Consider the following 25,804-nt stretch of genomic DNA (forward strand, 5'->3'; position numbering starts at 1 on the left):
TATCAAATGAGGATATGATAATTATTAGTGCTTTCTGGATACTGTAGACCTGCGGTAATTCGGCACCCCCTATAACCCGACATGCCTATATGCAGCTCGGTATGCAAGAGAATGCGCATCGTACAATGAACTTTTACTTCTGAGGAGACTGAGAGACGAGGCCTTACTCTCGCATTTAGCCAATGTAAAACAAAAGAAATTTGATGAATATTTGCATGCACCATAAATTTATTTGTTTATTTATTTTCAAATTAAGATCATACATAGTATGTACCTTGGAAATACTTACATTTGTTGTATGTAATTGATTGACATCAATATGTTTAGTTATTATTTTTTTGCAAGTGCTATAGTGTTAATGATGTTAATTTTATAATAAACCCTACGCTATCTATTGTGTTGTTTAATTCACTAAGTCCCGTATCGTATATTATGTAGTACATATAGATTTGATCTTACCATTTTTATAAGTATGTAATTTGTCAGATTAAAAGATGCTCCTTTTCAAAAAAGTTCCGGACTACAAGGGGTCGTGGCAGTACTCTATAGTCCGACAAATTCGATCATCCGACACCACCTTGCAAAATGTTTGTCGGATTACCGTGGGTCTACTGTAGTTGGATGGTGTATAACAAAGATTTTATTGAACTGTTTAGTAGTATTAAATATTAGTTTTAAGTTCAACATATTAATATATTTGAAAACAATTGCCATATTATATTTTTTTTTATATATATTAAAACTTTATTAATAAAGTTAAGTATTGAAGACTAATGTACAGAAATAATTTTCTTCTAAATAAAATTTTTAGAGATTCTTTAAGCAATCTTAATAAAGAAATAGTCTTTTATTTTATTTATTTTGAATAAACGATGGTTCGAATAACTTAACTCTCATGCCAAGTGAGATTCTACGTCCAATTTCAGAAAATCTAAAATAGCATTTGACTATACAAATATCCAATTTTTATCTGAAAAAAAAAAATTAAAAACAAAATAATTATAATATACTATTTAAACATAATAATAAATGTGAATAACTTAATAATATCTTTAAATGATAGTGATAAAATCTATAATTAATGTTGACATTAAACACAACAAATTTTTGTAAAAAAAATTAATAATTATGACATTATTAGAACAAAATTCAATAATCAATAATATAAGCAATAAGCTCAATTTTTTTAGTTTACTAATGCATATTCTTATCTTTCAAATTGAATAAACCCTTTTAATTATGATTGTTGCAATCCTAAACACATATTAAACTAAGTACTCTGAGACCATATCATGCCAACTTAAAAGAAAAAAATGTTACCATGCTAGTTGAGGATTAATAACATTATTAATGCAATAAGAAGAATATGAAATGACAAATCTCCTGGCTTGGATGGTGTGACTGCAGTTATGTTAAAATATGGGGGAAAAAATGTGGAAGAATGGATGCTCCGACTCTGCAACTTATGTTAGGATAAGGGGCACTGTGCCATGTGATTGAAGAAATGCTGTGATTGTTCCAATATATAAAGGAAAGAGTGAAAGAACAGATTAGACAGACAAGAAGTTCTGTGGCATATCTGGAAAAGTGTTTGCACAAATGTCGGTTGACAGAGTTGAGAGGCTGACTGCAAAGCAAATATGGAAAGTGCAATGTGGATTTATGAAAGGGAAGGGATGTATGGACCAGATCTTCATGATGTCAATGATTCTAGAGAAATGTTTGAATGTGGGCAAAAAAGTGTTTGCAGTGTTTATTGATCTAGAGCACGGGTTCCTATTGATAATTTGTGTTCCGCAGAACCCTAGGGATCTGACAATAAAATTTGGGGTTCCACAATTAAATCCGTCGAGTCTAGTGATGTATGAATGTGCCAATGTAGATTTGGGATGTGAGGTATAATTGTCATAATCTTGGATCGAGTCCTCTGATGATATCCTAAACATGTGCTAAGAGTTATTTGCAGCTTCATAAACAGTGGGGACTGATTTATCAGTAATGGAACAAACAGAAATCATGATATAATGTTTGATAAGATAATGAAAACCATAAAAATAGTAAAACTTAAGGTAAAATAGTAAAACTCATATTACAGATGATGATAAAACTTACCATCATCTGTAATATGTTGTACAGCATACAAGTGGGCATATCAGTCAAAAATTATTAGAGTTTTGCATTGCAATCGTTTCATGATATTTTAAGTATTTTTTTTATATAAAAATAAGTTGGGAACTGCTGATCTAGAGAAAGCATACGATTGAGTGAATAAGGAGAAACTGGAGCAAGTATTATGTGATTATGGAGTGAGAGGTAAACTACTTAGAGGTGTAAGAGCAATGTATGAAAACAGCAAAGCATATGTATGCATGGATAGTAAAGTGTCTTAGTGGTTCACAATTGAGGAAAGTGCAAAACAAGAGTGTGTTATGTCCCCATCGTTATTTAATGTTTTGTAGATGCATGCACAAAGAGATCCCATTATATGTCTTATATAGGAAGCATATGTGTGAGCCTAAAAGAAAGATTCCTAAAACATGGAAGAGATCTTCAAAGCTAGAAGGAATATAGAAAAAGTACTGGCTAAAGATGTTCACAAAATGATATGATGTTCCAATCATTTTGTTCTCTTCCAGAGCAATCAATACCAATCAGAACAACATAAGAACTAACAATTACAATTTAAGAAACGTCTATCTTGTATATAAAGAACAAACTATTTGTTAGTTTGTCTCTCCTGCTTGCAAAAGATCCCTATTAAACATTATGAGTAAGCTCAAAATATACATGTGTAAGTTTGAGGATGTCAAGTTTAATGTTTGAAAAATCTGATTGATTGCTGATTAGCACTTAAAAATAATATTAAACGAGAAGAGAAAAATAATACACATTTCATTGGTGCTATGATTATATTTCTGTGGCAACTGTGTTCAAATTAAAATTTTTCTTTTAGAATTATCTGTTAAAATTTAATAGTTAAGTCATTAAGCATTTCTTAAAAATTTTCTATCCAATTCCAAGAAATGTTGAATACCTCCATCAATTAATAAATAAAATGAATGTTCAACCAATAGATCCATGGATCTGGATACAGGCACTCTGCTTGAAATAGCAATGTTTATATTTATTTTAGCACCAACGTATTCTATTTAATCTCATTGCAATTTACTAGAATTAGGGCCAATAATTTAATATTTCTTTTCTCAATATATTACTAAGTTAAATATTTATCACAAATGTGATTACATTATTTTATATTATGCCAAAGGTCAGAGTTGTTACTTGTTAAAATTATTGCAACTATTTAAAGACTGTTGTATGGATGTTAAAATTTAGATCTAAGAATATTTGAAGCTGAATTGTCTTGATTTCAAAATCATTCATGTAAAATAAACAAGATTTCTTAATTTCTGAGAGTTTATTTTATTTCTTTTACTTATATATCATCAAAGAGTCAGAATATGTTACTATATAACCTTCTTATTATAAAGCTACTTTTAATAGGGAAAAATACATTTCATTTATGATATATGACAAATTATAATATATATTACATTTTGTCATTAATGGCCACCATACAAAGGCAATACAATAAATATATTTTTTTAGATGATCATGCATTATGTATTATGTTATATATACCTTACATATTCCAAACTGGAAGTCTTGTAGGATATGTGCAAAATACGTGGTGATGTTTCCATAACTCGGACAAGAAGGTCATCGATGTAATTTTCTAAATCTTGAATTTTATCTTTCTGCCTAGATAGTAACAGCTGTTGTTTAACCACTAAATCTACTAATTGCTGAGAGAAAAAAAAATTAAATTAAATTTATAAATTAAAATATATCGTTAGAAAAAAATAAAACGTACCTTGCGATTCATTGCTTTATACATGTGCAATTCATCTTTGGAAATGTAATCTAAATTTGGTTCTATTTCTGATGCTTTGTTTATCCAATCATTTCTTTCAAGAATTGTTTCACTCAAATCAGTTGTAAGTTGGACAGAATGTCTTCTACTATCTAAAAAGACGTACACTACGTATAAACAATTTACATAGAAGTATTCAAAGAAATAAATGAATTATTCTTCAATAATCATTATCTATATCCGATAATTCAAAATGTTCTATGACCTTAATGCTTAGAAAAATATAACTATTTGTATATTCTTACGTTCTGAAATATTTCCCTAATTTTTTAAATATTTTTAGAATGTTACTAAATTAAATTTGCTATCATTGAAAAAAATGAACAAATAGATAATTTAATATTCAGTTTTTTTCATTTTCTATAAATATAAATTTATTTTATAAATAAATTTCAAATTATATAAGTACTTGATCAAGAAAATTTATGTTTTTTTCTATAAAATTCTTTACTATTTTTAAATTATTATTAAAATTTCATGAGAGGTAAAAATACAAATATATTCAGAATTAGAATTTTTTTACACTATTNTGCTCCATTAATTTTGAAATTAATCAGCTTCATATAATTCCAGAAACAGCTTTAAAAATTTGTACATCAGATTTTACACTGAATATAGCAAAAGAAACAAAATAACTTTTAAAAAAGGATTTCAGAATTTAGAAATTCAGGAAAGACAAACATAATTATAATAACTTATCAGAACAGTTCAAGTATGGGTCTCTCAAATATTTGGCACAAAAGTAAAGTGCGCAGTTAGGTAGGCTGCTAGGAAACGGTCGATCGGAGTGGTTTTTAGACGCTTTAGGTCAGAATTGGAGCTATGTTGGAGAATTGGAGCTATGTTGCAGAATTGGAGCTATGTTGGTTCGCGTGAAAGTACGAAGTGTCCATTTCCGTCTCTTTTTGAACAGGAGGAGCGACAAGCGAGACTGAATCGACCATGTGGAAGGAGGCTACTGACCGCCAGCCTCTGGCCATCTCCAAGGTCCTGAGGTTGCTGATGAAGAGACGGCTCCACAGATACGACAGGGAGGCCGACGACCAGTGAGTGTGTTTGTCGACCTTATACATATACGCGCGCTCTGTTAAAAGAGAATCGGAAAGAATAGATTTTGGTTTTTTCTTTTTTAGCGTCAACAGACATTTGTAGTAGCAACCGACAGTAAACGGGAATGAGATACTACGTGGTTTTCTTTTTTTTTTTTTCGTTTCAGTTAGAAGGGACTGTCTTTAGCAAGGGCAAGAGATACCGGTTCAGAAGGGGGCCCCCGGGTCGCATACTGCGCAATGTTTTCGTTTATTAAAGGCCCGATATTACGTTTATCCATTATTTTCTCGGCTTCTTTCTTTAGTTCTTCAGTCAGTCTACTAGCTCTTTCGGTATCGCTGCAGCTAACAGCGAAAAGCTGTTTTTAATTGTCTTTATATTTCTGACCCCGATATTACGTGGATCTATGTTCTTCTCTAATTTATCCATAACTTCCTCAGCTTTATTGTTTTCCTTAGATTAACACTACCTTATTGTTGGACGTATGTATGGGACCTTTAACAATATCTGCATATGTCTGTGCTGGGGGCATGTGATGGCACGTGGGTGCCAAAGTTATGAGTGATGGATGAGGAAGTGCCTGTAGTATCATTACTAGTAGTTGTATATGTGCTATTATCAATGCTTGTTGCTGGATTATCCTGACAGGTTACGTGATCTTCATTAATAATGTTACATGTTTCTGTCTGTTGATGTATTTGATCAGCAACCTGTTGTTTGATAAGTTCAAGTGTTGTTTGTGGGATAAGGTTGTTGTGTATAATTGTTCTTTTTTGATCAACAACCCTTTGTTCGGTGACAGTGAGGTGAGGATATTGTGTGAATCTATGGTGTAGTTGTTGTCCGTATGCTGTCATGTTTGTTTCGAGTCTTGTGATGGTGTAGTAAGTACAGATGATAAACTCGTTCATTTCTGATGTCCATTTCATCTGTTGGCGTGGTTTTCCAGCCTTTGTGGTCTGTGAATGCATTGCCACAGAAACACCAAGGCTAGGTTGATTCCTCACATCTGTTGAGGACATTGCAGTAGCCATGCTTGGGCTGGCACTGCTTTCGCCACCAGTAACCAAGGGAGATTGCGGCCTATTTTTTGAACGTGAGCCTCTGCCTAACCCATGAACGTGGACCTTGTTAACCCGGGTGACGTCCGAGCCGGTATCACACTTTGATCTGGTTACTACCATGATAAATATCTCCACAGAATGTGGGTATGGTCACTCAGCTTCATTTCTCCCCATAGACCTTACTGGCATGGGTGTCCCTACCAGGAGCTTGTGCTCCAGCCTGCATTGCTCTATGGTTCAGTAAAATTAATGGGCTCTCCCACCATGACTAGGTGGTGACCACAGGAGAGTTATTATTATTATTTTCAAATGCATTCTATTTCAATAACTGTATTTCCAATTTACATGTATGTCAAAGATGGCCAAAAGTGAGTCCAAAGAGTTTTACAATAGACTTTTTGATTTATTACTACTGTAGTGCAAAGTTTTGTACACTTTCATGATAATGCAAAGCAATATTTTGAAAGTAACAAGATCACATTTTATTAAATGTGTTTAAAAATGTGATTAATAATAAGTTTAGAATGTTTTTGATTTTTCATAAATACGACAGAATGACAAATCCTCTGCTTTTGTAGTAACAGATTAATTGGATACACATCGTAAAAAACTTTTACTATTTTCATTGTCCAAATTTTTTAAAATTTTGACAAAGAAGTAATTTTGGTCATCAGATTTAAGAGAAAAAGATGCATTCAGTTAGAGAACAGGTTTACTTTTTTAGTTTAGATAATCGTTAGCATTTATGAATTGTATTTTCTTAACAGGTCAAAATTAATAGAGCAGATCTGCTCCATTAATTTTGAAATTAATCAGCTTCATATAATTCCAGAAACAGCTTTAAAAATTTGTACATCAGATTTTACACTGAATATAGCAAAAGAAACAAAATAACTTTTAAAAAAGTAATTACTAAAAAATTAATTCTGTTTTGAGCTTTATTTAATAAAATTATTTTAATAAAATCTTATAATCATCATTAAGTCATTAATAAAATTAACAATTATTAAAAATTAATACATTATTAAAGGCATTAATTCAATAAAGTTTTAGTTTTATAAAATATTTTACCGATTTCGCATAATCTGAAATTGAAGATAAAAATCAACTAATAAAAAGCTCTCAATGAAATAAGATTAAAGATCATATATTTAAAATCAACATAAAATATTTATCATTAATATTGATCAAATGTTAGTTTTACATTTATTAATTTAAAAGAAGATTATAGAGATTATTGTATGGAATTAAAGAAAACAGAAATTATATAGAATATTCAGCAAAATCATATTAAAATTATTTTGAAATTCTAAAGTTTGTATTATTTATTCACTTATATACTGCTTTTACTTAAAAAACAGTAGATCCACTATTATATTTTATTTGTGTTAAAGAAAATTTTACAATTCTAAATTTATTTCACATAATATTTTTTGACAATTAATTGAGCTGATTTTTATACATGCATAAAAACAAATATATAAGTAAATTTGTTTTTTTTTTTTCTAATTTTATCACATCAGAGCAGAGCTGAACAAAATACCAAAAGTATTTCAAATACAAATATCAAGTACTTTATATAATTTGGAGTATTTGAAAATAATCCAACGCTATAACAAGGGTATCTTTTGCCTGTGACTAATACACTTTTCATAATATCATTTCTTTTGTGTAGAACAATGCATGCCTTTTATTTGCCCTCTATATTTCTTTATTCATATATGCATTTTGGAGTCATCTCACCTCATCAGTATTGGTACCACTTTGTACACATTTCTTTTACACATTTTATATTTTACATTAATTTAAGTAATTTTATAATAAATCTAGTGCTTGTTTACATTTCTTTCAATTTGACACATCCACAAGCTTGATATTATTTTCAAAAGGCCAGTCATTCAATGCTGCTGCTTTAGTGATTGGGGAAACTGGGCTGGGTGTTCTTTCAAGCTATTGGGGGTTATCATATTAATGATAACCCCAATAGCCGGAAAGAACATCCAGCCTCACTGAAATTTAAAACGAGTAGTGGCAAAGTTTCTCAAATCACTAAAACAGCAGTGTTAAGTGACTGGCCTTTGAAAATAATACCAAACATGTAGATGTTTCAAACTGAAAGAAATGTAAGCTAGCACTAGATTCATTGTAAAATTACTTGAACTAATGTATGTACAAACAGGTATAGCCACACAAAAAGAAATGACAAATGATACAATGCTGTTTTGAAAAAATAAAATCAAAAACATAATATTTAATAGTAATTACATCAAATAAGACTATACATTTAATTTCAGTACAGTTAATAAAAATTGTTTTGTAATTATGAAAATTTATCTTGATAGAAAATATGATTAAAACAATTTTGTGTGAATAGAAATGTTTAAACAGTTTATGATATTTAATTTGCTGAATATACTATATTGAAATGTTAAATGGTTAGTAATAATGGCTTACAGCGTTTAAGTAATTGAAGTTTACCCTTCTTTTCCTTCATTGTAAATTTTATTTCTGATAAAGAATCTGCTGATGATTCTTTGCCATCAATTAAACTGCTATCTGACTTAGTCACTTGAACCTCTAAAAAATTTTAATAAATGTTAAAATAATTCAACATAAACAACTTTTATAAAAACAATTGTTATAAATTCCAAAAATAAAACAAAAATAATTCAAAATCTCTCTGATAAAAGTACCAGATGATCATAGTTACAGTACTCCTGTTCAATACTATTTAGAGATATTTAGCAGTCCAAATGAAGCCAAATTTGGTATGGAGATATTGCAGGACACACAAGACATTTCTATGAAAAAATAAATGGTTCTAAGACTTGCCACTATGGCACTTTTTGCACTGCAAGCAACAAAAAAGGATTTTTATTCGAGGAGATACTTAAAAAGTATGATTTATTGAGGATATGTTGTGAATTTGGTAGCTTTGAAAGCAATATTATATATTGCATGAGAGAAACATCACAGTGGATCAATTACAGTCAACACATATACAGTTGGTGAACATACTGCCTTCAGGTTTTATACTTTTAGAATCAGGATCATATTGAACAGTATCCCTTGCATCATCAAAATCTCTATGTAGCATGAGTGCTTTGTACAAATAAAATGTTTGTTGTTTGCAGTGCCAAAAGTGCCATAATAATCAAATTTTGGTAATAATTTTTTTTTTGAAGAAATGTCTTCCATCTGTCCTGAAATGTCACCATACCAAATTTGATTGTATTTGAACAGCTAAATATCACTCTGGATAGCATTAAATAGAGGTACTGTACAGTCAACCCCCCTATAACGTGGGTTCATATAATGCGGATTTGTATATTGTGGCAAAAAAATTACGACCGTATTCGCATAAAGACACTAAAAGAGACTCATAAAATGTGGTAAAACGTCATCATCAACTCATGTCGCGACAGGATTGGTAGAATCTTGACCAATAGTGGACGAGCAGCCGAACTACTTACACGCTACGGAGAGTTTAGGCGGGTAAGTTGAGTTTACTATCGTCTGTACAGTATACAGGCCTAAATTAGGTACTGTAAGTCTAATACAACAATACTGTAATTTTATACATTTCTTGAAAAAAACATTTCTTATTCAACGACCATAAAAATTATTTCTATTAATGATGTCTCCAAAGTTAAGTTATTTTTCTGCGAAAAATTCGCTGATCAGAAAACGTGCCCGCCGTTCCATGCGCTTCTCAGCGACAAAAACAAGCTTAAGCAATGGCATTGTCAAATGGTGCACACTCGGTAAGTAATCCTAGCCGGGCTATGATTGGATCATGTATTTAAGGATTCCTACAACGTGAAATTCTTATAAAGTGGAACGTATCTACCGTGTTATGGTGGGGTCGACTGTACTTTAATTATACCCAATATTTTTAAACACTAGGATCAAAAAACAATTCTAAAACATTTAATGAAACTTTTAGAAATAAGAAAAATTTTAAGAACTAATAAGAACATTGATTATAAAGAAATTAGAAGAATCACCAAACACATTGTCCATATTTAATTACTACTATGGAAATCACATAAATATCTATAATATAACAAAGGAAAAAGTTTTGTTTTGGTTAAATTATTTATTTATTTTCAAAGAAAAAAGCAATGTCTTGTAGACAATAAGTGTCTCCCTTAGTACAACAATTAGATAACATACCTAATTAAAAATCATAGAACAAATTAAAAATAAAAAAAATGTTTATCAAATTAAAAACAAGAAGTTAAATGCATTTCTCAATGGAATAATTAACTGTTGAAGTCATGTCGAAGTATAAAATATTATATATAGAAGCCAAAGTTTCTATATATAATATTTTAAGCAAAAAACTATGATCAATTGGAGTACATTTTAAAAGCTTTCTTGTGAGATGTACTGCTCTTGAATGACATAAGTTTAGAGGCAAGAAAGATTGTTTTCTGTGGACTATTTTTTGGTACTTTTCATAATCTTTAGATCAAGATGCTGGTAATACACGAGAACTGACTAGTGTTGGATTACCAAGATTATAATTTGAGTGAGTATTTTTAATTTATTGTAAATATTTATAGTATTATAATAAAGTATAAAAACCAGTTCTGTTTTAAAATATTAAGGATATTAATTTAAAATTACTTAAATAACACTTGGATAGTTAAAAATAACGGAAATATAAACTTGCCTGATTCTGTCAATAGAAATTGCTTCCAATTTTCAGGAGATACTGACAGCTGTCGCCTATCGGTTTTATTACTGGAATTAATAGATTTTTCTGGAGAGCAACCAGGCATACTATATGTACGTTGAATTGGTTTAGAACCATTTGAAATAAATACTAATTCCTAAATATAAATAAATTTTAAGTTACAATAAAGAATATAATAAACATCCCAAAGCCCAATGCATTGATACTAAACCAAACAATTGCTATAATAACCCAATTAATTGTGGCAATTGTTTGGTTTAGTGTAATAAAGAATTAAAATATTTTAATTTTTTTCAGAAAAAATTTTACAACTACAAAGAAAGAAAAAAAAAACCAGTTAAATTACATTTTATAAAATCATTCAAAAAAATATAAATTACTAATAATAATTACTGAAATTGAAAATAAATATAATTTTTATTTTGGCAAGAATATTTTTTAAAATCACAAATGCTTTAATTAAAAATACAGTAATAATACAGTCCATTTTTATAATTAACTGATTCTCATAAAATAATCCTTAAGTGTAATTGAAATTGTATTCCTGGAAATATATCATATTAAAATGGCTAACAAAAAATATGGCTTTTCATATAATCACAATAGAAAATGGTTTATGGATCAAGCAATCATGAGCGAAAGAAGAGATTTACTGCATATATTTATGTTTATATATATTATATTCTAATTGATATAAATATAAGCTATAATGTTTTAATCACCAAAAGTCAAGTAACTTGTACTTTGGCACTTAAAATCCTGTTTTCTTTTTAATAACAGCCTAAAATTCTAAATTTCACAAAAATAAATTCTTGTCAATATTAGTATATAGTAGTCCAATAAAACAAAAAGCCATTAAATCTAGTAGTTTTGAATATCACAGTAGTCAAAATGGTTATGCTGCCATAATTACTGTGCTCTAACCATAACCATCAAAATGGTTGCATCATTATATTGTATTTCAATTTACTGGCTTATCATACATATGAGACTATTATACTAAGTTACCATAGTATATATAATTTAGACAATTTAGACATACAATTTAGATATAGTATATACAATTAGGTCTAGGATATGTTTTGAGACCTATATCCAACTTAAGAAGGCTAAGCAATGATAGCCAAAATGCATTTTGGAATATGTCAAAAAAAAAAAAAAAAAAAGGTCTTAATTGTATATATTATAGTAACTTGGTAACTTAGTATAATAGAGTCCATATATATATATACAGGGTGTGTCCCAAAAAAATAAACAGCTGATAGCTCAATTGATATATATTTTTTTTACTTCAAGGTTAAACTCATTAGAATTAATAATGGAAGTCAGACTAAACTTTGAACAAAGGAAATTCATTCTAAATTGATACTGGAAGTGTGAAAACATAGTTGAAGTACAAAGACAGTTTATTAAGAGCTACATTGGATTAGGAGCAAATTAAATGATACAATTGTGCGAGAATTCGGACGCAAATATGAATTTTCACACATGGTGTACTGCGTCACCTAGAAGGTGACTTTAATCATCTGAAGAAGGATTCCCCTCACACCAGGGGATCGTCCAAGTCCAACGTAAATATAAGGTGCAGATAAGTAGCCAATTAACGGTGACAACCACCTGTTACTGTATAGAGAGTAACCAAAAGGTTACCGACGAGGATACAACATAACCCCATACTCCCCTCTAAGTCCGAGTGAACCGATGAGAAAGTTGATCTAAATGACCAAATAAGGCAATAATTTTACAAAGGGGATGAAATGTAGTCTGACATGAGTCACCTCATGTCAATAAATCAGGGAGTTTGACAAATTTATGATGGAAAGATGTCAATTATTGGAAGGAAAGGATGACGATAACATAAACACAGCTATATGCAAGTCGAGCTGACAATTGCATTAGCTTTTCTTCCCCCATGATTCCCCCTCCAAGATAAGTATAAAAAGGGGTCGAACTTGCACCTCCAGGCAGACAGCCAAAGAGGACATCGCCAGGTAGCCACCCTCAGCGGACATCTCCATGCAGACCTCTACAGTCGGAGATCAACAGAGAGTACACCCACGTTGGACATAGCCGAGCAGACAGGAAGGGACACCAACTCCATACCGCCATACCATCCATCCCTGGGAAACTGCGATTAGGAACCGCCGAGCCCAGTGCGTCCTATCAATGCCCTATACTATGAGATTGAATCCCAGGAGGTAAATCCTCGACCAAATTGTCTCTCTCTCTCCAACACATCCCTCTTAGCGAGGTCTCTCTCATTCTTTAGTTTAGGATAGAACATAGATATAGAATAGAAACCTTTTATTATTCATATTTGTGTCATTTATGTTTTTTCCTTTGATATGTATAATCTCTTAATTGTTTATTAAATGTGTTGTTACTGTTCAACCTGTGTAGTTATTCGGACACCTCGTCACGACCTCACTACCCCCCCCACTCGATTTGCCCTCCTAAGCCATCTGACAAACTGAGAGCGGGTTTTACTAACCCGTGCAGAGTAAGTGGGATCATCCCTGTGGCCCCCTGCTACCTCACAATTGCACCTACTGGAGACCTGATAACCTGCATCTTATGGTAGAACATCATGTTAATTTATCAGAAGTTACAGTGTGGTGCAGCTTATCATCAAGAGGATTAATCGGATCAATCTTTTTTGATGCTACTGTGACTGGTCCCATTTACTCAAACTTCCTGTGACAGTCTGTCATGCCAACATTAGAGAGGACTTTGAAGATGAGGAGTTTTATTTTCAGCAAGATGGGGCACCCACACATTACTATCATGATGTTAGATCCTACCTTGATGAGATCTTGCCAAACAGGTGGATTGGACGAAGGGGTTTCATAGAACACTCTCTGCGTTCACCAGACCACACCACTAGACTTTTTCTATGGGGATACTTAAAAGACAAAGTCTATGCTATGAAACCTGCAACAGTTGCTGAATTGAGAGCAGCCACTGAACGAGAATGTACACAAATATCAAACAAAATGTTTTGTGATTCCATTGCTTTGCATTGTCAACAATGCCTGGACCAGAACGGATGTCAGTTTGAAAACAGGCATTGACAAAACAATTAAATAATGTCTATAGATTCTATTACATTTTGAAAATGAAATATATTTTAATAAACACTGACTTTATAATTATTTAAAGTCACCCTGTATAATTCAATTATAAAATACACATAGCTATTTCTCATAACAGTAAAAAGAGAGATCATGCCTATTTTGGATTGCAATTAATAATTAAAATTATTCTTGAAAAAGTTGACAGAATATTTTGTCAGTTCTTTGTTAAAATGTCAATAATTTTAATTTTTATGAAAACCTTATCTCTAGTTCCAAGACTTTTCTATCTTCATTTTTGATATTAAGAGTAATATTAGTTTTCCTCCTAGTACTATAAATAAATAGAATATTATAATTAAAAACTGAAAATGTAATTAAAACAAAAAGGAAATATTACATATGTGTAATTCAGACATTGATTATAATTCAAATATGCAAGTCAAATTATTTTAATACACAATATAGAAATAATTAACACTAATCAAAATAAAAAACAAAGTAAACCTCAATAAAAAATAAAAGATATATATGTTTTCAAAACACTTTTATAGAAAATTTAAAAGTTTTGAATTTAATTACAATAGTAAAAATTTTAATATATAAATTATCAGGAATTAATAAAATATAATTCAGACACTTATTTAAGTACTCTTTTAAATTAGATTTTGAATAACAACAGATAATGACTATCAATTCTTGCCAATTAAATTATTGTTAAGAAGAACTATCATTAATCTTCGATTCAATTTGAAAAAATTTATTGCTAATATTTACCTCTTGCTCCTTTAAGGAAGACCTTGATATATCATACTTTCTATGAGTAAGAGAGGGCACTGTTTCTTCTTCTATGTCTTCTTCAGAAGATACAGACTTTCTTGAAGGTATTTCACTTAAACGTCTCTCTCTTAATTGTTGAAGCTGTTTTGGTAGTTCCGAACTATCAGATTTTAACGAAAAACTCCGCCTTGGAAGATGAGGTAATTTTATTTGGCCTGAAGTCAAATAATAAGAAAATCTCACTTTTGTTTAATTGATATTTTATATAACATTAAACTGACTTAATACTCTACTAACCTGCACGGGACATTAATTGTTTCAATTTAGTAGCAGTTTTACTTTTTGAATAAATATTGGAAGAATCATTAGTTGCATATGTTTCACTTATAATAAAGGAAACTGTAAGTTCCAACTGGCCTCTATATTTATCATTTTTTTTATCTTTCTTACTTTGCAACATGTACCATCTATTTATCAAATAATAACTTATTGGTTAATACAACAGAAATATGATTGATTTATACAATTATCAATTTTGTATTTAATGTTTAATAGCTGTATGTACCAAAAAATAAAAACTAAATTCATAATTTAGCCTTGTATTTTATATATTTATGTTAACTCAACTTATTTCTTAAGAAAAATAAGATTTCACTCATTACAATTAACTAAAAGGTATTGTACTTTTAATATTATATGATTTTATAATTTCTCATTTCTTCTAGAGAATTTTTATTTATACTATAACTAACTCTTATTTTAACTGAAGTTTCAATATTTTTTAATTGAAAAATTTATTAATAAATAAAAAGACGGTCAATTCCAAAAAATTTGATTAAAACTTTGGTCGATCACCTTTTATTTCCGTTAAAATTTTGTAATAGTTCGCCGCCAGGAGGAGAGTAAGGACGATTTACATTTAACAGCGCATTCCTTGAGTAAATATAAGGATCCAAGACTCCCGAATGGAAGAAGGATGACTAAAGACGTCGAAAGATCACCAGTTCCAATTTTTTACAACTTTTTTTACAAGTTTTAATGCTTAAATTGGATTATTTCTGTATTTTAAAGGACTGTTTATAGGCGACCGTGTAGCCTAAAAAGGAAGGTCCGGTCGCTGAAGTTTATTTTGAAATTTTAACAGAAATAAAAGGTGATCGACCAAAGTTTTAACCAAATTTTTTGGAATTGACCGTCTTTTTATTTATTAAAAAATTTATACATCTAGCGAAATATTAAAAATGAAAAATTTATTTTAAAGTAAACCACTATTATTACTAAAAAATTTTTTAAATTTTGTAATTAATTGTTCTTTTTTTATTTTTTAATTTGCAAAACACACAAAAACAATTTCATATAATAATCATTAAGACTATAATTCAAAATATACTGTACTATAAATGATAAATTTGAACATACAGTTTGAGATTATATAAAATATTTATTTTATGCTGTTTATGTTTCATTTAGTACAAAGCCTAAAGGAACAGACCAGACAGCAGAATATATATATATATATATATTATATTTTTTCCCCTAAGATACTATAAACATTATGACATATTCAGACTATAAAAGCAGAATGGTAGTAGACCATATACTCCATATGTTAAGTTACAACTTTCGATTATTGAAAAACTGAATCATTAAAACAGTCTCCCATAGAATAAGAACAGACTTCAACAATTATGTAGAAAAGAATAACTATTTATTTTCATGGCATCCAAATTTTGAGATAAAATATTCTTTCAGCTTTTGAGTGTTTGCAAAATTAATTTTTTAATTATAAACTTTTTATGCACACATATATACACAATATAAAAAACAAATGCTTCTGTAGTAATAATAATTATATATTGTTAATGCCTAAATTCCTAGCTGCTTACATAAATAAATGTGGTTAGGAAGATGTTCAATACAGAAAGAATTACTGACATCACAGGATTCTAGATTAGTGTATAAGTGAAACTCCACTATTTATCATTTGCAGTGGAATGATAATGATAGGATTCTAGAGTGGAAAACTGAGTTTATGTAGTACCAGCTACAACAGCTCGGTGGATTCAGCCTATATACTGTACTGTACATTATATTAGTAGGAACCTTGTGCAGGAACTATACAAACTTAGATATGACATGCGCATAGATAAAAACAACACAATTCTAGCTTGCTTCACAAATGTGGAAAATACAGAAATCATATGGAATCAAGTTAGAATAATCAGAAATATCAGATTACCCAAGAATACAGTTACAGCTGAAAGAATAAACAATACAAGTATCCCTTGTATATGTCCATGGTAGGTAGTTATGTTCTGAAAAAGTGCTGTGTTATGTGAATTCATGCTATACAAAGTAAAGAACTAATGCAAAATATAGGGTTATGTTCCAGAAGTTAGCAAAAGTATACTATTCTTTTTCGTTAATAAGAGAAATATGTTTATTAAAGCAATCAATAATTTATTTCCAATCAATAATTAATTAACNAAGTGATGTGTTATGTGAATCCATACTATATGAAACAAAGAACTAATGCAAAACATTCCAGAAGTTAGCAAAAGTATACTATTGTTTTCGTTAATAAGAGAAATATGTTTATTAAAGCAATCGATAATTTATTTCCAATCAATAATTAATTAACAATCACAATTAAAAGTACTGAATTAATAATATTAATTTTAGTTAAACGAGGGCGTTTTCTTTTTACAAAGTATCGTTGTCATCTCAGCTTTCTTGTTGATCTTGATCAGAAGTATCAGCAACATTTTCATATTTTTTATTTTTATATGTAATAAAATAAAAATATGTTATCAATCGAAAATTTGTTCTAGCGAGTCGCATTTGTTAAATCGAGGTCCGAGCGACATATTTTTTTGGAAAAATATTTGTTGTAATGCCGAATTGTTCAAGTACCGAGATACCACCGTATTTCATTCGTCATTTTTACGAATGATTACTGTACTTACATACGATTTAAAAAGTTTAATAACACCGAAAAATGTTTAAATAGACTTTACTAAATAAGGTACGAAGATGAATCTATAAGAAGAGAAACACTGTGACAGTCTTAAAAGTTAAAGTATGAAAGCGACGACGACGACGACNTTTTCTTTTTACAAAGTATCGTTGTCATCTCAGCTTTCTTGTTGATCTTGATCAGAAGTATCAGCAACATTTTCATATTTTTTATCTTTATCATAAAAAACTTTTATGAGTGATAAAATAAAACTATGTTACTAATTGAAAATTTGTTCTAGCAGGCATTTGTTTGGCCAAGTACCGAACGACCTTTCTCCAGAATTTGTGTTCGAATACTGAATTGTTCAAGTATTGAGATACCACTGTATTTTGTTCATCATTTTTACAAATGAAGTATCATTTGTAAGTAATACTTAACGTTAAAAAAAGTTTAATAACATTTACTTGAAGATGCTTAAATAAAGTTTACTAAATATGAAGGTTAATCTATAAAAAGAAAACACAGTGACAGTCTTAAGGGCTAATGTCTGAAAGCAATGTCAACAATACCTGGTAGAAGTACTGTGTATGATATAAACTACAATACTAGAAGTACTGTGTTGTATGAGGAATACCTGTATTTAGTCAACAGTTAAGGGCATCATGTCTTAATGCAAAAGATGCAGAAACCCTCCCCATGATATGAAAATTCTTACTAACTACAGTAGAGCGTCGATTATCCAAAAGTCAATCATCCGAAAGAATTCCAGTTAGCAAATTTAAATTTTAGCCAGTGCTGTGGCACTGCAATCTTTGGCTATGTCTTGGGCTATGCAAATATTTTACGTTTTTGATACTAAATTAACTTCTGAAGTATAATTTTTTATTGTTTTTATATTTTTCAATATATTTATTTTGTTCGTACAAAATAAAAAAATAATTTTTAACGATACAANATGTCAATGCCAATGAATTCATCTGAATCAGGTTTTTATTAATCAATTTATTTATAAAATGATGGGAATTTTATTTCTAGAATCCTAGATTGAAATTGGATTGATGGGCTAAAGCAATGCAACACATGGATGATCTACCAAGAGAGATGCCTGCTGAGAGAATTTTCTATAGGAAACTGGTCCCTAATTAGGTGTTAGACACACACAGAAAATCTGGAAAACTATCACTAGCCTTTTGGTCAGATGCAAACCCATAACCAATTACCAGTGTTCATCATCCTAGAATCTATATCAAAATATTTAAATATTGACTTAAAATATACTTTCAGTTTTGCAAACATTGTGTCAACATTATCATTTATTACAAAACGATTTGTTTCTGTTACCTTTTATCGTTTAAATTCAATGTGAGACAAACTATTCGTATTAAAATGTAACTACAAAAAAATACATTTCTATTCTTAAATTATCATCTGTATATTAGCTGTATAATAAACAATGAAAAAATTGTTCTTATATACATTTTATTTGTAGTTTTTAATCTTAAATGTTCATCAATCAACAGCCAAAATAATTTGGCAGAAAATATCCTACAAATATTATTTTTAGAAATTACATGGTGCTTAATGTCTAGTAGTTGTTATCATCTCTTAACTAAAGTAGAAACTATAATTTAATTTTAAATTTAGAAATGTCTGAAACAAAAGAATCGGCCCAGAGCGGGAGTCGAATCCACAACCTCCACTTATTGTGCAGTATCATGTAATTTCTAAAAATAATATTTGTATGATAATTTCTGCCCAATTATTTCAGCTGTTGGTTGGTTATTAATATGTCAGGTTATTGGAATATTGATATATTTAATCTTAAATGATTGTGGCTATCTATATTATCTGAATTTTCTGTTAGCCAAGGTACATTACTCGGATAATTGAGGTTCTACTATGATTTATATATATAAATCAATCACTGAATAACAGGCAATCTACACGAATAAATAAACTGATTGCCTAGAGTAATATATATATATTAATCACTTCACAATGGTTAGGATCTTTTCAGCATGCTGTATTAATGATAGTCTTCCAATTCAATTCTCAAGCAATTAAAACTACATTAAATTGAAAGTTTACAATGTGAAGACTATCAATGAAAATACAGTAGAGCGTCGATTATCCGAAAGTCAATCATCCGAAAGAATTCCAGTCGGCAAATTTAAATTTTCGCCAGTGTTTGGGCACTGCAATCTTTGGCTATGTCTTCGGCTACTCAAATATTTTACGTTTTTGATACTAAATTAACTTCTGAAGTATAATTTTTTATTGTTTTTATATTTTTCAATATATTTATTTTGTTCGTACAAAATAAAAAAATAATTTTTAACGATACAATAGTCTTTGTTAGGCTTAACATCGACAAAAATTCAACGCGAAGCGACACGCAATGGAGAAAAATGTCAAGATGGGATAAATTAATATATTTTTTTGTACATAATCGGTTATCCGAAACATCGATCTTCCGAACAACCCCAGTCCCCAATTGATTCGGATAATCGACGCTCTACCGTACTACTAAGAGATGTACATCAGTGTAGGTATCTACATGTACTGTACAGTATCTATATCAAGAAGATCTATTTTATCTTATTTTTATTTTATTCATAGTTTATTTTCATTATTTTGTATTTAGTATTTGTATAGTAGATTTTTAATTCATATTTATGTTGTTGACATTTACTTTTATTAAGTATTGACTGTTTTGGAATTTTTACTCTTAATTTTAACATTTGAATAATTCTATTTTGAAAGTTTGAATCCTGAAAATAGTCTATAGCAATGATTTTCAAATGGTGTGCTGCAAAAATTTTTAAAGGTTATTAAATAAATTATTTTCAAAAAAAAGCCCAAAGAATAATAAGTGTATATATGAAAAATAAAACCTCTTTAAATTGATTATATGAGTTTTTCACTGTTATAATAAATAAACATATACATAATGTAGTAAAAAATATATATTCATAAGTAAAATTATATGTGCATAACACAGGGTTATTTCATTTAAAATGAAATTTTCTTTAAATCAAAAATGTATCTATAATTGATATAATCTAATATATTTAATTTAAATTATTTTCTATTAGAAATAGTGGGGCATTGCAGGTTTCTAAAGGCAATTATCATGCCACTTTTAAATGCAAATTAAAATGTAATGTTAACTGCTTTACTTAAGTAAATGAAAATTATTAATTTACTATAAATAACTATTGTAACTGCTGTTATTTTAAGGAACAACAATATTGTTTTATTTAATTCATAAAACATAGACAAAATGAATTAGATTAAGTGGCAAGTAATATTGCGATAGAAGGTTTACAAACACAACTTTAAATCATATGATTTCTTTCCATGGAAATTTAATTATAGATTCAAGTATGCCATGAGATAAAAAAAAGTTGAAAAATCCTAGTCTATAATCTAGATCAAAAACATTAAATTCTATTTAGTCTCTTGCCTATATGATTTGTAAATATATAATAACTGAAGTATATAACACGACTGTGTAATCATAATAAGAAATCACAATTTTAGTGATCTTTTTCTGTAGATAAGAGCTTTATGAAAATCAAGTTTCTTCATTGGAATTTCTTTTGATAGTTATGAAAAATTTGGTAAAGTTTAGAATAGTGTTTTATTAAAAATGAATTGTAATTTTACAAAAATTATCTTAAGTTAGTGATGACTTATTAGTGACTATAATATTAATAAAAGTATTAAATTGTCTTAAGTGTTTTGAAAATCATGACTAACACAAAGAATGCATATTGCAAATATATTCACAAGTACTTTTAGTAATGAACACATTTACTGTTTTCAGTTGTTTGGAACAGAAATAAAATAATAATATTGAAATTCCATTTGAAGTTCTTATTTAATTTTTATTCAAAATACCTGAAAAAATAATGTGTTCATTACCAAAAGTACTGTACTTCTGTACAGTAAGCAATTTTTGTGTAAGTTGTGATTTTAAAAGCTTTAACACTAAGAAAATTTACATTTAGTAATATTGTACGGTGATGTGTGTCAATAATAATTTATGATTATAATATAAATTTGTTTTATTTCTTCCTATTTACAGTCACTGTTCTTAAATTTGGTAATATCAATAATAATAAAATTTGACATTGCTAAAATGCTTAAAAAGTTTTCTATTATATTTATGTGAATTTTTTTACAATCTACTTATTACTATTTGTTATATTTTCTATTTCAAAATAAAAAGTTAAAAATTAATCAAATCAGATACAATTTTTACTGTTATTTTAAATTAAAAATTTCAGTTACAGTTCCAACTGTTATTGAAAAAAATAAATTTTATAAACTTGCTATAGCAGAAACACACCAAGAAATGATAAATTATAGAAAATATTTTGCCATGAAGTACTGAAATGGTTAGTATTAAATGATATTGTTAAAAATTAAATTTGTCAATAAAAAAATATAAATAAAAAAACTAACTTTGTTTGTGGAGATTTAGAGATTTCTAAATCTTGAAAAGAAATGGTTACATGGCCCAAAAATTCATCCATTCCAAAAAAGTTGCGATGGTACACAATTATCTCTAAGTTTCTTGTTTTATCATTAAGTAATCTGCGACAAATATTTATGATTAAAAATATTATTAAAATAATTGTGAATAAATAACTAAATTATTATAAAACTTAAAAGCAATAATCTGAAATTCTATAAAATAGAAATTTTAATTAAATATTTTTATTTTTTGTATAAAAACATATATACTAAAAAAGTGATAATATTGCTTCTTGTCTGGTTAAGTTTTTCATATATTAATCACACAAAAATGAAACCATTTATTAAACTTTTTGATTAAATTAAATTAAATATTTTGAGTTAATAAGGAAACTTTATAATTGTAACTCCAACTGACAAGGGGTATATTCCTGAAATGCATATCGGAGAAATACAAACTAATAATATAAAAGAATATTAATAGAACTCTGTCCCTCATGTAATAAGTATGGAAATAAAATCATTATTAAATCAAGTGTAGTGAATTAATACATACTAAAAGATTGTTTGTATAGCTCAAACTAATTAAGACCACAGCCTTCTAACAAAAATAAATGCAGAATATCATTAAGGGTATGGAACTTCGTTTTTAAGATACCAAACCTCCTCTTGAAGTAATTCAATCATTTTACTTTTCAAAAGTGAAAATATTTGGGAAAGATAACTTTAGCAATATTTTATTTTTTGAAATGAAATCAGATAACTGATTCTATGCATCACTATGTAAAAAACAATTGCTGCACAGAGTTAACAATAAAACTGCAAGGACTATGAGTAATGAAGTAAAAATTGGTGAATAAATTAAAAAAACTAAATAAAATTAATTTTTTATAAATCATTTTTTGAGATTATAATTTATAAAAAAATTTTTGCCCAATATCTTAATGAAAATTACATGCGTCATGTACTTTTTAAACAGTTAAATTTCCTTTCTTTCCATAAAAACTATTATATTATGAATGTAAGTTTATTATATCCTTCTAGTAAAAAATATCCAAGAAAACAAAATATTTTTTCCTATAAGTAGCAGGAAAGTGTTAAAGATCATATGATTATCATTATGCATTGTATTGATTTTTCATGTATTTATACAATTTACATATTTTTTGATTTTATTAATTTGTAAAAAAATATATGATAAAGAATTCAATTCATAATGTACATTTTTTTATTTAACTTCCGTAAAGATAAAGATTAAATACTTACAGATCACACTCTTCATACCAAATTGGATTTGTACATTTTGTTTTAATTGAAGTCATGTATCTTTCTTTACCAAGCTGTACTACCACATACGCATCATTTGTACCTAAATTCAATGTATAATAAATTCATTATAAATATAAAATTAAATAGTTTATAAAATTTAATTCATAAATTATTATATATTAAAAGCAAATAAATATGTATAATTATAAAAATATTAAAACAGACATTTAATATTTGAAATTAGTGTATATTAAATTTAACTAAATAATTCCTTAAATTACATCAGTAGAACCCTAATTATCTGAGACAAAGCTGTAAGTGAAAACAACACTATTTTTCTTATATTGTAATTTATAAAAGAAAGTTTAAAACAATAACATGTATTACAAAATGTCTCTGTTACATTTTATTGTGTACTTTCAATGTGAGGCAAAGTATTCATATTACAATGTAACTACAATGCACATTTTAACTCTTAAAAATATTGCACATATTAGCTATACATTAAATGATGTAAAAATTGTTGTTCTTAAATACGATTATATTCACTAAGGTATAAAACGAGACTCAAAAGAGATAAACCATAAAAAATCCTTCATACTTTAACTTTTGATTGAAAATGGTTGTATCAATCCATTAGATCTGAGTTTTCAGTTATCTGAAATACATCAGTCCACATTACCTTGGATAATTGGGGTTCTATTGTATACTATAATTTTTAATAAATATATCATAAACTTGTCTATAAAACATTATATATTATTAGAAGTTTCTTCTATTGTTTTTACAGTACTATTAAATATTATTTTAGCAAGCGATAAATATTCAATTTTTTATCATAAATTTCAATTAATAATATATCTTTCAAAATAAACTATTATGACAGAAAATATTACCTAAGATTCTCAACTGAATTATACTTAATACATTTTCACATTATCTTAATATACTTTCTTTAAGATTTTCAACCGAATTACACTTTAAATAGATTAACTACTTAAAATCTGATCTGGTCATGTCATACTTTTCTCCATAAGAAATTACATGAAACAATGTTTAGCTTATTAAATATGATATTTATAATGAAATAATTTATCTCCAAATGAAGATAAAACATATTTTAAATAATTTTGAATGGAAGAAATAAAAAGGGAGATTCTGTTATATGCAAAATGATTCATTCTAAAGTGAATATATTGTAGTATAACATTCAGAATAAAATAAAAAATATTACAGTAAATAGTAAGCATAACTAGTCACAGATACATGAAAAACATTTAAATTGTGTTTGAACATTTTAAATTATATATGAATGAAATTTTTTACATCATTCTTTTTATGAATATAACATTTTTTCTATAGGCATTGTACAGTATGAAAAAAAGCTGGCAAGTGCTCTTGCATGATTTTCTTGGTACTCATAATTTAAAGTTAAAATTATGTGTGCCACCATATGAGATTTTAATAAAAAATAATTTTTATAATATTAATTACTATAAAAGTTACTTAATGACAATGATAAGACACTTTTTGTTTATTTTTGAGTAAGGGTAAGTTTTTAAGATAATTGTAAATGCCAATAACAAATAAAATTGTCATTAAGTCTGATTCCATTTGAGATAAAACCCCTGCACCCATCTCCTCCATTAACTTATAATTCCAAAAATATAATAGTATGCCCCATGTATAGAAGTATCCCTGCCAAATTTCAAAATTTTTTTGGCCCAAGGAGTCCTAGAGATATCAAACAAAACAGAATCTGACACACAAACAGGTATTCACAAGTGCAATTTTGTAAGGATGTTTTTTACATTTTTGTGTTTATGGAGTGTCAAAATGTTGAGGAAATGCAAAATAATTGAGAGGTCAAAATTTGACCAATCACCATACTCTCCTTATGTTATATTCTATAATAGCTGGAAAGGTGGAAAAAAAAATAAAATTTTTAAATCATAAATTAATTAATATTCATATTCGCTATTATGAGGGCAGTTCAACCTCTGTCCGGAGTTTCAGTAATGATAATGAAACTATGTGTGTTACATAGTCCTAATTTACAATTTTTTTCTGTAGGTACTCCCAATCTACATGCTTATTTCTACCATTGTTTTGGCAATGATACTTTGTCTGAGGAATAGAAGTCTTTTGGTTGATGACAGCCACTGCATAATAAAACTCTTTGAAGTCAGAGAGACTTCAGTATTCTAAGTGAATCTCCTGTTTCCAAAGCTTTTTTCAAAGATCCAAGCAGGAGATAATTGCATAGTGACAGATTCAGATTGTATGCCAGATGATCTAGAATTTCCCAGCCAAGACTGTTGATCACCTCCACTGTGCATAGGACGTTGCTCTGACACCAGCCAAAACTTCTATTTTACGAGCATAGCATTTTTGCTAAAACAATGGGAGAAGTGTTAGTGTGTAGAATGGGAGTAGATAGAGGAAAAAAAACCATAAATTAGGTCTATGTAACACATACAGTTCCATTGCCAT

The 25,804-nt window shown here is 28.5% G+C and overlaps 1 protein-coding gene across 2 annotated transcripts in view; it reads right to left on the reverse strand.

The window, feature by feature from the left end:
* Positions 1 to 748: 748 nt before the first annotated feature.
* The window catches only part of LOC111634926 (rab11 family-interacting protein 1-like), a 32,357-nt gene continuing 7,301 nt past the window's right edge, over positions 749 to 25,804 (reverse strand). The window contains exons 3-11 of one of the 2 annotated variants that reach the window (XM_023379760.1): positions 23,309 to 23,411; positions 22,031 to 22,162; positions 14,899 to 15,068; positions 14,599 to 14,816; positions 10,727 to 10,886; positions 8,503 to 8,625; positions 3,875 to 4,026; positions 3,643 to 3,806; positions 749 to 970 (exon numbers count right to left, since the gene is read on the reverse strand). In XM_023379760.1, coding sequence (XP_023235528.1) covers positions 967 to 970; positions 3,643 to 3,806; positions 3,875 to 4,026; positions 8,503 to 8,625; positions 10,727 to 10,886; positions 14,599 to 14,816; positions 14,899 to 15,068; positions 22,031 to 22,162; positions 23,309 to 23,411 — 1,226 coding nt within the window. In that variant the 3' untranslated portion in view covers positions 749 to 966. The remainder of the gene's footprint in view (positions 971 to 3,642; positions 3,807 to 3,874; positions 4,027 to 8,502; positions 8,626 to 10,726; positions 10,887 to 14,598; positions 14,817 to 14,898; positions 15,069 to 22,030; positions 22,163 to 23,308; positions 23,412 to 25,804) is intronic. The other variant, XM_023379761.1, reaches the window with a different exon arrangement.

This window comes from Centruroides sculpturatus, unplaced genomic scaffold (assembly GCF_000671375.1).
Source record: "Centruroides sculpturatus isolate CEXI.00-Female unplaced genomic scaffold, Cexi_2.0 scaffold885, whole genome shotgun sequence".
In the NCBI taxonomy this organism is placed as follows: Eukaryota; Metazoa; Arthropoda; class Arachnida; order Scorpiones; family Buthidae; genus Centruroides; species Centruroides sculpturatus.